Raw genomic sequence first — 15,069 nt, forward strand, 5'->3', positions numbered from 1 at the left:
TGACAGCTTCTCCAAGCAGCTGTGAGAAATCTTCTGCCCAGCTCACTTAAGACGCGGAAGCTGTTAACAGGAGGAGCCGCTCACGGAGTTTACAGGCGAGCCTACAAATCAGGCTGGCTGATCCGGCCAGCTGTTGACAGTTCAGACACAAAAGATGCTGACATGACTCAGAGCTGGATCGGATCAGCCTGCAATGGATGCATTTGTTTCCTTGCACAGGAGCCCAGGACAGACTGACCTAAGGCTGCTGCCCTTGCAGGAGGAACACTTAAGGACCAGCTCCTAGGTGATCAGGAGGGCTTCCTTGGTACCCTCTAGACTGATTCGGAAGAGATCCAAAGGCACTATATCCTACAGGAAGGAGTCAAGGCAGGGCACTGTCTCTAAACAGCCTTCGCATGTGCTGACTACCAGATGCAATCTGGTGTCTTCCATAGCTGCAAAGAAGCCAGAATTTCTGCAGCTTTGTCATGCAGAGGTGAGAAAATCTGCATTGACATGTTCCCTTCCGTGCATCTTTTTTAAAGGCACAGGAGCCCTGTTTGCTTTTACACCTGGTCCATCTATGCACATGTAAATAAACAGGACAGGGAGGCCTGCCAGTGTTCGTATAGTTTGCTTGAAAGGCTACTGGGTCTCTCTCTCCCCACAGCAGGGGACTCAAAATGGGCATTTTGGGTGCTTTTCAGTTTGCTCTCCTAAAATCTAAAGGGTTGTTTTTCCAGATTTTGTCACGAACTGCAGAAAATGTCTGGCAGGTCTTAAATATTTAACAACGGCACATATTTTGACAGAGATCTTTACCAGTCTCATTTGCCACATTTCCGTTCTCTTGTTTGGGGTTTATGTGTGCACATGGAAATGTTATCGGTGCTGGTGGTGTGAAAAAGATGGCGACCATAAAGAAATAAATATCGTTGGGTCGCCACAGAGTGCTGTACTGCACCCTGGTTTTGCTGGGTAAAGGAGATGTCTGGAAATGCCATAACTAAAGTAAGTACCGTAAATAAATGGAGGAATCCTTACACCAGAAACTGGAATGCCATGGGACTCTTGTGGTGGGGAGGCAGAGAAATCCCACCTGCTGGAGATTGCCACGGGCTCTCTTTCCAAAGGTCAATGCTTTCGATGAGATGCTGAGAATTGTTTATCTTTTGCAACTGTTTAAATGTGGCGTGTATAATAGCAGGGTGGCTCACGCTTATTACATCCTGCTTTTTGTCTTTGCCCCCACCAAAAAATTAAGGCTCACTTGCTGTGTGCAATTTTGGAAACTTACTTACTTTTGCCACTGGTTAAATTCTGGTTGTATCCAACAGGGCTGAAATATTCAAACATGAAGACTGTGATGGCAACGACAGTGAGACACATCACAAACATCATCACCCACACGGCTGGACTGTAGGGTTCTAGAAGACAAGAGGAAGCCAGTCAGCCCAGGGCAAGTGACAGTTTAAGAGTCACCCATTGATGCTACAAACACCCCCTCCCTGCCCATTGATAGAGAGAAAAGATGGTCTGATAGACAGTGGGAGACTTGAATTCAATGCCTGCTGAAGTCAACAACATATGCTGTGAAATGCACCTCTATTGTGCTCATTCTTTGCGTGTGACAAAAGGAGTTGCGAGTGTGATTTGCAATGAATTGTTGCAGCAGGGAGTGCTTCCATTCACTGCACCAGACAACCCGCCACACCCTCCCCAATATTGCCACCCTCTTCTCCATGGTTTGATTCTGCTATGGCTACATTAACACCCCAAACGTCAGAAGCACAGAGAACCTGTGAGACCTGCAACGAAACATTACAGAGAGGAAGACTCATTTTCATCCTCTCCTCCTCTCCCCAAACCAAACAGTCTGTCATCATTCAGTGGCCTCTGAGTATGCTTGGTCCCCCTTGGGCTGTTTTGTGGGGCTCCCCACTCTTCTCTCTTTTTTCTCTAAATACTTCTGTGAAGTGGGATTCCCCTGAGCTTCCTGACTCCCTTTCAGTGTCAGTCTGAGCACTGAAAATGGAAAGAACGGTGATTGTGTGTGTAGCAATGCTGATAACAGGTATGGGTACATATTGGCTGCTGTGGTGGCACTGTTGAAGTGCACCCCAGCACCAGTATCAAACACCATGCAGGACTTACAAGAGCCCATATTATGAGTAGGCCAGCAGTAAATAACACAGCTCAAGCTGGAGTTGAGTCTTCATTAGTCAGAACACAGTCTGCACAGACTTGGTGCAGTGTCAGGCCTAATGAGCACAGCAGCTTAGCCCCATGGATCATGTGCTGAGACCGAAAGTCCCTGTCTACCCACAGTCATCAAAGTTCCCTCCTCTCCAGGGCTTTTTCCAAGCAATCAGAGACTGCGCCGGTGTGAAGCCAACCTCTCCTCCACCCTTTTCATGCCCCTTCTAGTTCTTGTAGACAAGGAGGGAGGGGAGCTTTTCACAGCAGGAGAACAAGACACCAGCTTGACTCATCTCTCTGCCTCTTGTCCTCCCTCATCCCACTCGCCTGCTTCAGCTTCTGCCTCTGATCCTGGACTTCCCTCTGACACAGATTCTCCCAGCTCACTTAGCCTTGTTGCCTCTTTAGCTTCCAAAGCCTCCTACTCCCAGTCTTCTCCTTTTGACCACTCATCATCATCCCACCACCAATCCCCTGGCGCTGAGTCTTCTTCCCTTGAGGGTCCCCCAGCTGGTTCCTCCTACCATTCCTCTGCACCCAATTACAGCCCAAGAGACACAGGAGCTGTTTTAAGACAATATGCTGCTGCTGTTGCCCTAGGTACTCAATGGGGGCGGGGGGAAACTCTGTCCCCAATCTATGCGAGTTCATTAAATATCTGAATGAAGACAGGGAGGCAGGCAGAGTCTTCTACTGGAGGCCCTTTCATTTAGCAGGGAGAGAAGCATCAGGTATGGAAAGAATTAGAGTAGTACAACTACCCCTGGTGATAGGTGCTTAAAGAGTCAACTTCACTAAAATTTATGTAACCTTTCCATAGCACCACACCACACAAACACTTGCATCATCCACAGCAATGGTTCTGACAACAAAGCAAAGGAAATTAAGGTGACACCCAAGACCTTGGAAGATGTCCTTATCAAGCTGGAAAAGGCTGTTCATTCCCCATCTCTACAGGACATTTATTTTCTCTCTCCCCAGTGCTGTCAGTAGACAGACATGAGTAAGAAATTTGGTGGTTGTGTGTGCCTCTTATAGAATCAGTGTTGGAAGGGATCCCAAGGGTCATCTAGTCCAACCCCCTGCAATGCTGGAATCTCAACTAAAGCACCCATTTGCTGCATTCATTGGTTGCAGCAGATACCATAGAGTGTGCAACTAATGTCCATCAGGTATGTCCTAGAGAGTCAGCGGGAATCCTCTCCCCATATGAACGGACCCAGACCCTGCGATCATCATCTAAGGCCCTTCTTTGTGTGCCACCTCCAAGAGAGGTCTGGAGAGTGGCAAAAAAAAAAAGAACAGGCCTTTTCTACAGTGGCTTCCTCTGTGTGAAATGCTCTCCCCAAGGAGGCTTACCTCCTTCACCTTTAGGCACCAGGTGAAAATGTTTCTCTTCAACCAGGTATTCGGCTGATTAACATTCAATGGTTTTTTAAATGTATTTGTGGAAGGTGAGTTTGGGGTTTGTTTCTGTCTTTGTTTTATTGTGCATTTTGTATTCTCATTCAGTATTTTTCTGTTGTGAACCACCCTGGGATCTTTGATTAAGGGCAGAATACAAATTTAATACAAAATAGTAATAATAATAATAATAATAGTTCCAAATTAGGCCAGATCTTTATTTATTTCCCCCTCTGAAGCATAATGGAATGGTAGTCTTTACTTGAAAATCTCTATTGAACCAAAAGCTTCAATGTTTCTCTGCAAGGTAACCTCTTGGTGAGAAAATCTCTTCTGTGAAGGGTGGGGGGGGTGTTAGGAAGATGGGCCCACTGTGCAGGACTGTCAGTAAATATTACTATTCCCAAAACTAAGGTTGAAGCATTTTCAGGAGCATTTAGGAACCCTAAGCCACATTTTAAAGCTGTAAGAATGAACAGGCTCTCAAGTCAACGGGATATTTTTCAACACAACACACCCCAAAGCTACTTGTCTGCCTTTATCAGAAGAGAAAAATTAATATGGTTTTCCCTTCACCTGTCAAATGCGGTTTTGCACACCAAGGTGTATGAACAGAATGTGCTTTGCCGGGCTGAGGCAGAGAATAATGGGAAATACCAACCCCGTGACCAGTTGCTTCAGTGTATGAAATATTTTCCCATCCGGGGCTGGTATTTTGTGAGCAAAGAAAGAAAAACAAAATCCACCACAATGTCTTTAAAGGTAATTTTGGGGCAGCAATATTTATCAAATTCCTTATGCAGATAGTGGGAGGGAAACTATAAGTACAAATTGTAATACGATGATGAAGTATACAGGAAATCTCCAAGCTTCTGGCGCATCTTACAGATGTGCTTAATTACACAGAAAGAGGAAAAACATATTATAAAGGCATCTCATTCTGTTAGTAATTACTCTGATGTAACTCTTCTATTTCGTTTATGAATTTTTGATGCACACGCACGTATTACAAGAAGATCAGTTGCAAGGTTACAACCTGGTGATTTGCTCTACCTCTTTAAGGACTGAAAAAGTTGCATCGGAAGCCCCCTGCCCTGCAGGTCCAGCATGGAGGGGGGGCATGAAAAGGTTGTAAAGGGCAGAGAAGAAACAAATGAAGCTGTAGCTACTACATTTTCCACCTAGTTCTAAAGCAGGAGTGGAGAACCTGTAGTCTCCCAGATGTCAGTGGACTACAACATCCCTGAGTTGTGCGTGTAAGTTTTGTAGGATTCGGCTCTCCCCCTGCCCTGCTTTTCAGGCTCTGGTTATTGGAAAATGGGTTTAATGAACACTTTTGCCTGTGACCTGCAGTCGGAGAAAGAAGCTGTTTCTGCCCCTGGGTGAGAGAACCTGTTTCTGCGCACCAGGAGAGTCAAAAGAGAAGTGAGTGCATGCAGGTGGCTTGATTAATGGTTTCCCTGTGTCTTTGCCACAGGTTAACCAGTGTTCTCAATGTCTTTTTCATCAGTGCTTGGTCAGCAGTGAGGGAACTGTGGCCTTCCAGAGATTACCGGACTACAACTCCCATCAACCCCGACTGTTGGCCCTGCCAATGGGAGTCAAAGTCCAGCAGCATATGGAGAGACACAGGCTCCCCATTAGGCGTGGCGATGCAGCAATTGGACTCGTGACTGGATGCAAAAACACCAAGGTAAAAAACACTAAGTTGCTGGCATCTGTCTATCTCGGGAGACAATGGAGGAGTGCTCCTTTGGGGGTGAAGTCCAACTGTTCGTTGGAAGGTTACAGCGCCTGCTGTGGCTGTAGAGACCGATAGGGGAGAGACATGTTTTGTTGCAGCTGGGGCAGGTGAAGGCATCCAGTTGTGCTGCTGCAGAGGCACCATGCCGTTTCTTCTGTCTGCGCTCCTCCCACCAAACATTCCTCCTCTGGTCACTGGTAAGGATGCACGACCTGACTGGCCGTCTCCAGGCACTGCGATTGGGATTCCCATGGTTGACGCTGCCGCGTTTGCAGACATCTTTGTAACACAGCGTTGGTCTGCCAACGGGCTTGGTGCCTGAAGCCAGCTCCCCGTAGAGCATGTCTTTGGGGATTCCATTCTGTGGACATGACCAAGCCAATGTAGATGTCACTGGGACAGGAGTGCGAACATGCTGGGCTCGGGAGAGCACACATTTGTCTGGAATTCTGTCCTGCCATTTGATATGGTGGTGAATACAGCACATGATATCATGGGCTGTCCCCGGAGTTCACTAGATGACATTGTGGGAGACCACTGTCTCAGGAGAGCAAGGAAAATTCTTAGGAACAACTCACACCCTGGCCAGCACCTCTTTGGGCAGGAGATACAGAAATATAGTCAGCCACACCAACAGGTTAAAGAACAGTTTTTATCCGTGGGCTGTTGGGCTGCTGAATGGAAAAAAATAGTGGTGCAATTGACAATTCCGACAAGCACACAGAGCGCGAACAAGACTGAGTGTATGGGGGGGGGGTCATTTAATTTCACTGCACACAGGTGGTGTAGTGACAAAAAATATTCTTCTTCCCAAAATCCTCCTGATGCAGCACACTGAGGCATCGTTCCTGGAAGTTGTAAGTTGCCCACAACTCACTTTCATGAAGCAGCATGTTCAGCACTCAAGCCTGGCAGACCTTCATCACAGTATGAGACATTAGTATCGCATTCACCCATCCCCTTTTGGAGAGGTGAGCCATTACCGTAGCTGTACCGCCAATATGCTTGTCCAGCTCAGTGTCAATGGAGAGGATGCTGGTTAGGGTGGAACCCAAGCAGACAAACTCATCTACCACCTTGAGTGTGTGGTCAGCAATTTTATAATGAATGATTTTAGAGTGTTGTTTGTGCTGTACTTTTGTAGTGTTTTATTGTTGTTAGCCGCCCTGAGCCCGGCTTCGGCTAGGGAGGGCGGGATATAAATAAAAAAATTTATTATTATTATTATTATTATTATTATTATTATTACTGGTGATATCCAGACCCAGGATGTTGGAGGTCATCAGGCTGATGGTAAGACTGAACTCCCTGCAGGCTTGGGCAAAATGGTGGACAAGTCTCTGTAGAGCTTCCTCAGAATGTGCCGTCATTAAGGTCTTACTATTACCATATAGCCCTAAACAGCTTGGGATCAAGTTACCTTGTAATCCTGCCTGGACACCTCAATTCTCGAGAGAGACACTCCTTAGTACAGTGGTACCTCGGGTTACAGACGCTTCAGGTTACAGACTCCCCTAACCCAGAAATAGTACCTCGGGTTAAGAACTTTACCTCAGGATGAGAACAGAAATCGCATGGCAGCCGCGGGAGGCCCCATTAGCTAAAGTGGTACCTCAGGTTAAGAACAGTTTCAGGTTAAGAACAGATCTCCAGAACGAATTAAGCTCTTAACCTGAGGTACCACTGTAGTGCCATTTGCTCCTGAGCTTTGTCTTAAGTCCACAAAGATCCAGGGTCTTTGAAATGGCGGCATCTCCCCTTTGGTGTGTGCTCTCAAATGAACACCAGGCAGGCATCTCCTGACATTTAGGCACCTGCTTAAAACTCCTCTGTTCACTCAGAATTCCTCTGATGGGTGATCCAGCTGTGCCGATGTATTAATCTGTGATGCATTTGGAACTTTTATTAATGTAACTTCCTTGTTGATTGTATGCTCTTCACCACCATTCCCCCCCCCCCTTCATGTTGGAGGACAGAAATATCTGCAAATAAACAAGTTCCCTTCAGCCCCAACCAGCATGGTCAGGGAGGATGGCAGCTACAGTCCAACAACATCTGCAGGGCCCTAGTAAAGGTAAAAGGACCCCTGACCCACAGTGCCACCCGCGTCCTGTAGGGCCCTAGCCAGTTGTGGCTAACTCGGGGGTTGCGGCGCTCATCTCGCTTTATTGGCCAAGGGAGCCGGTGTTCAGCTTCTGGGTCATGTGGCCAGCATGACTAAGCTGCTTCTGGCAAACCAGAGCAGCACACAGAAACGCCCTTTACCTTCCCGCCGGAGTGGTACCTATTTATCTACTTGCACTTCGTGCTTTCGAACTGCTAGGTTGGCAGGAGCAGGGACCGAGCAACGGGAGCTCACCCCGTCGCGGGGATTCGAACCACCGACCTTCTGACTGGCAAGTCCTAGGCTCTGTGGTTTAACCCACAGCACCACCCGTGTCCCTCTGTAGGGCCCTAAAGGTAAAGGTACCCCTGCCCGTACGGGCCAGTCGTGTCCAACTCTAGGGTTGTGCGCCCATCTCATTTAAGAGGCCGGGGGCCAGCGCTGTCCGGAGACACTTCCGGGTCACGTGGCCAGCGTGATAAAGCTGCTCTGGCGAGCCAGTGCAGCACACGGAAACCCCGTTTACCTTCCCGCTATAAAGCGGTACCTATTTATCTACTTGCACTTAGGGGTGCTTTTGAACTGCTAGGTGGGCAGGAGCTGGGACCGAAAGACGGGAGCTCACCCCGCCGCGGGGATTCGAACCGCCGACCATGCGATCGGCAAGCCCTAGGCGCTGAGGTTTTACCCACAGCGCCACCCGCGTCCTGTAGGGCCCTAGGTGCCCGCAAAGCTGCTTTTAAAGGGTCGGAGGTGGAGGAAGCCAGATGCACATACTCTGCTGCTCTTTTGGTTATCACTCAGTGTGGGATGAGGTTGGGGGAATGCCAGCTGAGGCCGAGGTTCCCCTGCTTGCGTATACTGCGAGGACTGGCTTGTGCTGAGACACCACATCTCTTCCTCTAAGCAGGAGCCGTGTGGACGTGACCACACTGAGGAAGAGAGCAACACAGGGGGGAGAGGAGGGGAAGAGGAGCAAACAGAGAGCCCAAGCAGTTGTCTGACGACAGCAGCAGACTGAGAGATAGAGCTCCAGCGTTAAAGGGCAGACTGAAGGATGGGATTAATTCAGGTCCTCAAAATACAGCAACCGAGGCCCATTTGTCAGCTTGTCCTTCCCTGTCAAGGAGGACAAAAACTTTATCTGATGGCATCAGATGCATTTCATTAGCATGTTGAGGCAGATGAGAAAGAGAGAAGATCCAGAAAAGAAAGCAGCGCTGGGTGGGAATCCAAGAACAACAGCAGGAATGGCCCCTAATTTTCTCTGGGCTTAGTTTTGCCCCCACCACCCTGCCCTTCATCCAGATGGTTAGATGGGAGCAGGTAGCTCCCTCTTCTTGCCTTTATGTTCTCCCCATTCTTAAGAGCCTTTTTTGTTTTGAGTTGCTCCAGTATTTCTATGGCTTCCGAAAGGCTTTAGAGATGATCACTTCAGGTTCCCAGTCCAAAATGTGTGGGTACACACACACACACACACACACACACACATGTTATATGATAACTATAGTACAGGTAATTACTGTGTACCAGGGGGACTGTGAATGCAAGAGGCAGCCACTCTGTTCTGTGATGCTAAGAGGATCTGGCATGTAGAATCTCCCAGGTTTTTGTGCATGTGTGTGTGTTTTTTTAAAATTCAGATCAGAGAAGTGTCTTTGTCCTAGAGGAATTTTTAAAATGTCTGAATCTTTTATTTTTCTGAACGGTAAGTAAGAGGTTCCGAGAGAGGTTTCTGACAAGCCCTCTCCTCTTTTTTTAAAAAAATAAAATAAAGTACATATTCCTCTAAAGTGGGGTACAGTGGAACCTCAGGTTACATACGCTTCAGGTTATAGACTCTGCTAACCCAGAAATAGTACCTCGGGTTAAGAACTTTGCTTCAGGATGAGAACAGAAATCGTGCTTCGGCAGCGTGGCAGCAGCGGGAGGCCCCATTAGCTAAAGTGGTACCTCAGGTTAAAAACAGTTTCAGGTTAAGAACGGACCTCCGGAACGAATTAAGTACTTAACCCAAGGTACCACTGTACACTTCTACATGCCACGCTTACCCTTAACCAGTAAAGGCTGGCAGAGGTCACTACCAGAGGGGAGCTGGCATGGAGGCTGGAGCAAAGTTGGAGCAAATGGACAGGCTCCAGCACTGCACCCACATCATGCCAGCCACCCCACTGCCTCCCCCATCTCAGTTACCAGCGGCACCCTCTGCAATGGTAAGCAATGCTGCTCCATTCCACCAGCCACTACTGCCCTTAAAAAACAGCTTCCTGCCTCTATTCCATTTTAATATTCTAGCTGTGGACCAGGCATGCAATGGGCTGCTTCCACCCACACTGAAGGCACAAGGGAACTCGGCTCAGAGCCATGGGATGATGCTGGTTCACTGAGCAAATGCACATCTGTTGGTCAATACTATCAACTTTCCAAATCCCTGCCGGATGGGTTTTTGATAGTACTTGTGCCTTTGGGCAGCGATCCCCACCTGTAAAACAGTAGGCAAAATGGTACCCTCTTGATTTCCGAATGCACTTACTCCCTGCTAAGCGTATGCCATCGGTGTGCTACTGCTTTTCTCCCTAGGAGTACTGGATGCTCCTTTAAACTGAACTTGCACTTGATCCTCTAGTGGACTCAACAAATCTCCACTTCCCCAGGAATCAGCCACTGCCTGCCTTTCTGCGAAACGGCTCCTCTCTCATGAGGTGTAATAGATTCCCCCCGACTGTTAAACAAGCTTCTATTTGAAATACTAGACCAATCAATCACTTGCCGTGTCAAAAGGCAAAACACAGCTGTTGTGCATCAAGGATGGCATTTCAAAGCTTTCCAAAGTACAACAGCGTGACGTTGGATCCCCCCCACCCCACGCCCGGAAGATGTAGCTCACTTGCTCAGCACCATACTGCGAGGTGCTAACTCGTGTAACGTAATACGTGTGCCTCTTTTTCAGATCCAGCAACTGACAGAAGACAGGCTACCACCTTTCTTGCACATAAACATTTGCCAGCACTCACTCAACATAGCTAAAAAGCTACGGTAATATTTCACGCAAGGCTCTTGCAGATGCATAGCTACATTAATTTATCTTCCCAATGGATATTGTTTTCACTAATCTTCAACAAAGATTCCCTTTTGTTTCCGTAATTATGTGTTTGCCGTTCCAAGAGAGAGCCTGATATGACCCCCCTCGACTGATTGCAGCGATAATTCTGCCTCCCTGTTGTTTATTTGGTTGTTTATTTTAGTGCCTTCAGCTTTCGGCATAGATGACGGTTGGTGCCAGAGAAACACAAGAAAGGAAGTGACAGCTTTTGTTTCACAACAGGAAGGAGGAGGGGCAGCATCTCAGGAAGCCCTGCCTGCCTCGGAGGGGCTTTAATGGGAGCCTATGAGAAGTCAGTGTCCTCACCTGGCACTGAGCAATTCGTTTCCAAGGGAGCTCCGTAGAGTGGAAGGAAATGCATCCCTTCCTTCGAGGGCAAACAATAAATTCTGCGATATAACAAGCTAGAACCAAAGCGTCTGGTTTTGTCCATATCTTTCAACTCCCAAGTGGGAAAAGGAGAAAGCCCTTTTCAGCTATGACACACCCATGGATAAACAACACAACTCATGGAGGTGACCATGTGGCAGCAGGCTCTGCCCCTGCCCAAGGGGCCTGCACTTCATTGGCTGCACACACACCATACATTTAAAGCACATGACATTCCCCAAAGAACCCTGGGACTGTAGTTTGTTGAGGGTGCTGGGGGCCTGTAGCTCTGTGAGGTGTAAGCTACCATTTCCCATCATTCTTCAAGGAAGTCACCTGTTTTAGATGTATGGTATAGTCGTACTTCGGGTTACAGACGCTTCAGGTTACAGACACTTCACGTTACAGACTCCGCTAACCCAGAAATAGTACCTTGGGTTAAGAACTTTGCTTCAGGATGAGAACAGAAATCGCACGACAGCGGTGCAGTGGCAGACCCCATTAGCTAAAGTGGTGCTTCAGGTTAAGAACAGTTTCAGGTTAAGAACAGACCTCCGGAACGAATTAAGTTCTTAACCCAAGGTACCACTGTATAGGGGAGCTTTTAATATCTCTATGTTTTATTATGTTTCTGTATATGCTGGAAATTGCGCAGAGTGGCTGGGGCAACCCAGTCAGATGGGCGGAATACAAATAGTAAAATTATCATCATCATCATTGTGTATGTGCAGCCGCCGTTTCAAATGAGCCTATGATGTGTTCAAGCGCACCTACAATCATCCTTTCGTGCAATCAGAACTCTATTGCTGCGGTACTGCTACCATTTTTATGCCTCTGCCCCTCTATTTGACTTTAAAATGCTTCAAAAGATTATTTGATATTACTGAAGTACTTGAGCAGGAGCATTTAAAAAAAGTGATTAAACACACACACACACACAAACAAATCTGATTGGGAGGAAAAGTAAACAAATGGCCTGCTCCTTCCCTGACCACTGAGCTACATTGCGGCTACTAACATAGGGGGAACACAGTGTAATCTAGACAGACGCAGGAACATAGTCAAAAGGTAAAAGGTATAGGACTCCTGGACGGTTAAGTCCAGTCAAAGGCGACTATGGGATGCAGTGCTCAACTTGCTTTCAGGCCAAGGGAGCCAGCGTTGGTCCACAGTCAATTTTCGGGGTCATGTGGCCAGCATGACTAAACCGCTTCTAGCGCAACAGAACACCGTGATGGAAACCAGAGCGCACAGAGACATTGTTTACCTCCCTGCCGTAGTGGTACCTGTTTATCTACTTGCACTAGCGTGCTTTCAAACTGCTAGGTTGGCAGGAGCTGGAACAGAGCAATGGGAGCTCACTCCATTGCAGGGATTCGAACTGCCGACCTTCTGATTGGCAAGCCCAAAAGGCTCAGTGGTTTAGACCACTGCCTGGCATATGGAAAGACAATTGCAATTCCATGCAGACTGACTCTATCTCGCTACACACATGCACCTTACACCAGCTTTGGCTGCAGGAAGGGAGATAACTTCACTTTCCAAGCCATCCTCTATTTGAAACTTTTTTGGAGAGATCTCTACATCAGGAGTCTGCCTAATGATTAGCTCCCATTAAAAGACAACTACCAGCTATCCTAGGCTATTAACCAGCCATCTCCCCGACAAAGGAATGGCTGGTTAATAGCCATAACAATACATCCACATCCTTGTAAACAGGGGTTGCAAGCAAATTACCCAATAAAACAGTCGCCACCACCAAGGGCTGCTATATTTAATATGCAGAGACCGTATTATGCTAGACTTTCTACAGTGTGGGGATGATGTAAGGAATTTAGACCACAATAAACAAAAGGAAGGACACGGGAGATTCTGGGAACCACGGGTGCAGTATAAACTGAAGCTATACGGCTGGCTTCAGCACAATTCTCAAGCTATCCAGCACTAAACAGATGAAAGAGCTTGCCAGAGGGGAGTGCTAGCAAGCTAATTGGCCCATGATAAAAAAAATGATACTTTAAGTAGGAAATGAACTCTTAACGCTGCTAATCCAACACGCAAGTTTAAAACTTAAGTGCCGCCTCCCACACTGTATCTGTCCCAAACTACTCTATGGACGCCACCAAGTAATTGATGCATTTGGTAGCAATGCATCAACAGAGCGCCCATCAGTCAGGAGACATCATTAGAGCAATAAATTTTTATCCTACAGTACATTTCATCCAAGAAGCACTGAGTACACTATAAAACCGTTGATGAACTTGCTTTACTGCTTTGCTCTGCAGCTGGGCAGCCCAACTTTTCATACCAAGTGCGCCGCAAGAACACTTCAACACAGAACCTGCAGGCCACACACCACAAGGCCCAAATTTGAAACACGCCCTTGCACTGCCTTTCTAAAGCTGACTAAGTGAGGCACCAGGCTTTGGGAAGGGGTTGCAAGGCTCTGACAGGATCCGAGAGCCCTCCCATCTCCTTCCCAAATCTGGGAGATCACTAACCAGGCTTTGGGAGGTTGGTGGGAGAGATCTAGGACCATGTCAGAGCCCTCATGCCTTCTTCCCAAAGCCCAGCGCCTTGTTTACCTGGCTTTGGGAAGGCAGTGTGGGAGCTGGGGTGTGTGTGTCAAATGTTGCTGAGGGCCTTTGAGAAGATCACAATGAAGTTTCTACAATCTCTCTGGAGAACTCTGGTCTATCAGCAGATTTTGAAAGGTGAATGAGACTCCACTGGGAAAAGGTCAAATTTTTCCAAAAGAAACGAAAGGGACACGAGAGGATGTACTGGCGCTTTAAGTCTCTGGAAACATATCAGAACAGATAATGAAGCAATACATCTCTAAGACTCTAGGACAACACAGGGTGATTACCAGAGATCAGCATGAATTTGTTAAGAACAAATCATGCCAGACTAAGCTAGTTTCCTCCACTGATGGAATAAACTCATGTTAATAGATAAGGGGGTGTAATTAATATCATATATCTTGACAGCTCAGCCTCTTCCGAGCCCTGCTATATTTCCTTGGTGTTGGAAGGGGAATCGCTGGCAACTGTACATCTGATGGTATCTCTTTGCTGCCAACCTTCCTTGATACCCTTTCCCTTTAGCATTTCCAAACATGTGACTTTTCCTGTCAGTTCCCAAAGCAACACATTATTTCATGCTCATTGTTCTTTTACCTACTGCTCACCTTAACTTCTCAAGCTATCACTTCATGACAAGATCTTCCCAGGTCACCCACAGCCTCTGTTCTCTCAGTTCTTTCCTGTTTGTATCAGCCCAATTCATTAATCTCTTAATTGGTTGCCCAATTTTCTGGTTCAAGGCAAAGCGGCACAGCATTTTATAAGAACTTTTGAAACGATAAACGCCCCTCTTTTTGAAGTTGAGGCTCCATTCTTTTACAATTTACATTGTCCTCTCTTCTTCTCCACTCCCTCCACAACCTTTACCTGCCCTCGGTTGCATCATCTCATTAGAAATTTATCGTTTGATGTCACTCATTACATGTTCATTACATGCTCCCCAACTGTTGGGAATCACCCATATCACCGCTTCCACAATCAGCCAATGAAAAAACAGCTTAGATTCAACATTAACCAAGGGAAACAACACCAAACAATGTTATGAAATCGACCGGTCATGCGAAGTGTTCCTTTTGGAAGTATTTCTATTCTCCCACAAATCATAGTTTTCAGCTTGAAAATTGAAATCGGGTAGCATTATGCACAGCCACAATTGAATGTTAGCACCCCAAATATCTAGGCAGTTATAAAAGTGCTCAATTCTCCCTAGCACACATTATCAGCAAACCCTCTCATCTATTTGTGATGATTGGAGGTGAGGGCCAATCCTTATACAGTGGAACCTCTACTTACAGAAGTAATCAGTTCCAGAGGTCCATCCGTAAGTCGATCCGGGTCGCTGGTAGAAGTGCCGTTGTGCACAAGTGCATTTGGCGGCAGCACGTTCCTGTGCAGACGGTGGCAGCTGCTTCTGCGCATGCGCAAATCGCGGCAAACCCAGTATTTACTTCCGGGTTTGCTGCAGTCACAACTTGGATTGGGCCCAAGTAGAGGCAGTTGTAAGTAGAGGTTCTACTGTACAGCCAAAACAGCATCATCTGCACACAGGGAGGAGGCAATAGAAGCCTGGAGCGGGGGG

General features: G+C 47.1%; 1 protein-coding gene across 2 annotated transcripts in view; it reads right to left on the minus strand.

The window, feature by feature from the left end:
* GRIN2C (glutamate ionotropic receptor NMDA type subunit 2C) overlaps positions 1-15,069 on the minus strand; it is a 96,041-nt gene that overhangs the window by 14,818 nt on the left and 66,154 nt on the right. For both annotated transcript variants that reach the window (XM_079967369.1, XM_079967368.1), the window contains exon 8: positions 1,284-1,409. In XM_079967369.1, coding sequence (XP_079823495.1) covers positions 1,284-1,409 — 126 coding nt within the window. The remainder of the gene's footprint in view (positions 1-1,283; positions 1,410-15,069) is intronic.

Source organism: Podarcis cretensis (assembly GCF_951804945.1).
Source record: "Podarcis cretensis genome assembly, chromosome: 2".
In the NCBI taxonomy this organism is placed as follows: Eukaryota; Metazoa; Chordata; class Lepidosauria; order Squamata; family Lacertidae; genus Podarcis; species Podarcis cretensis.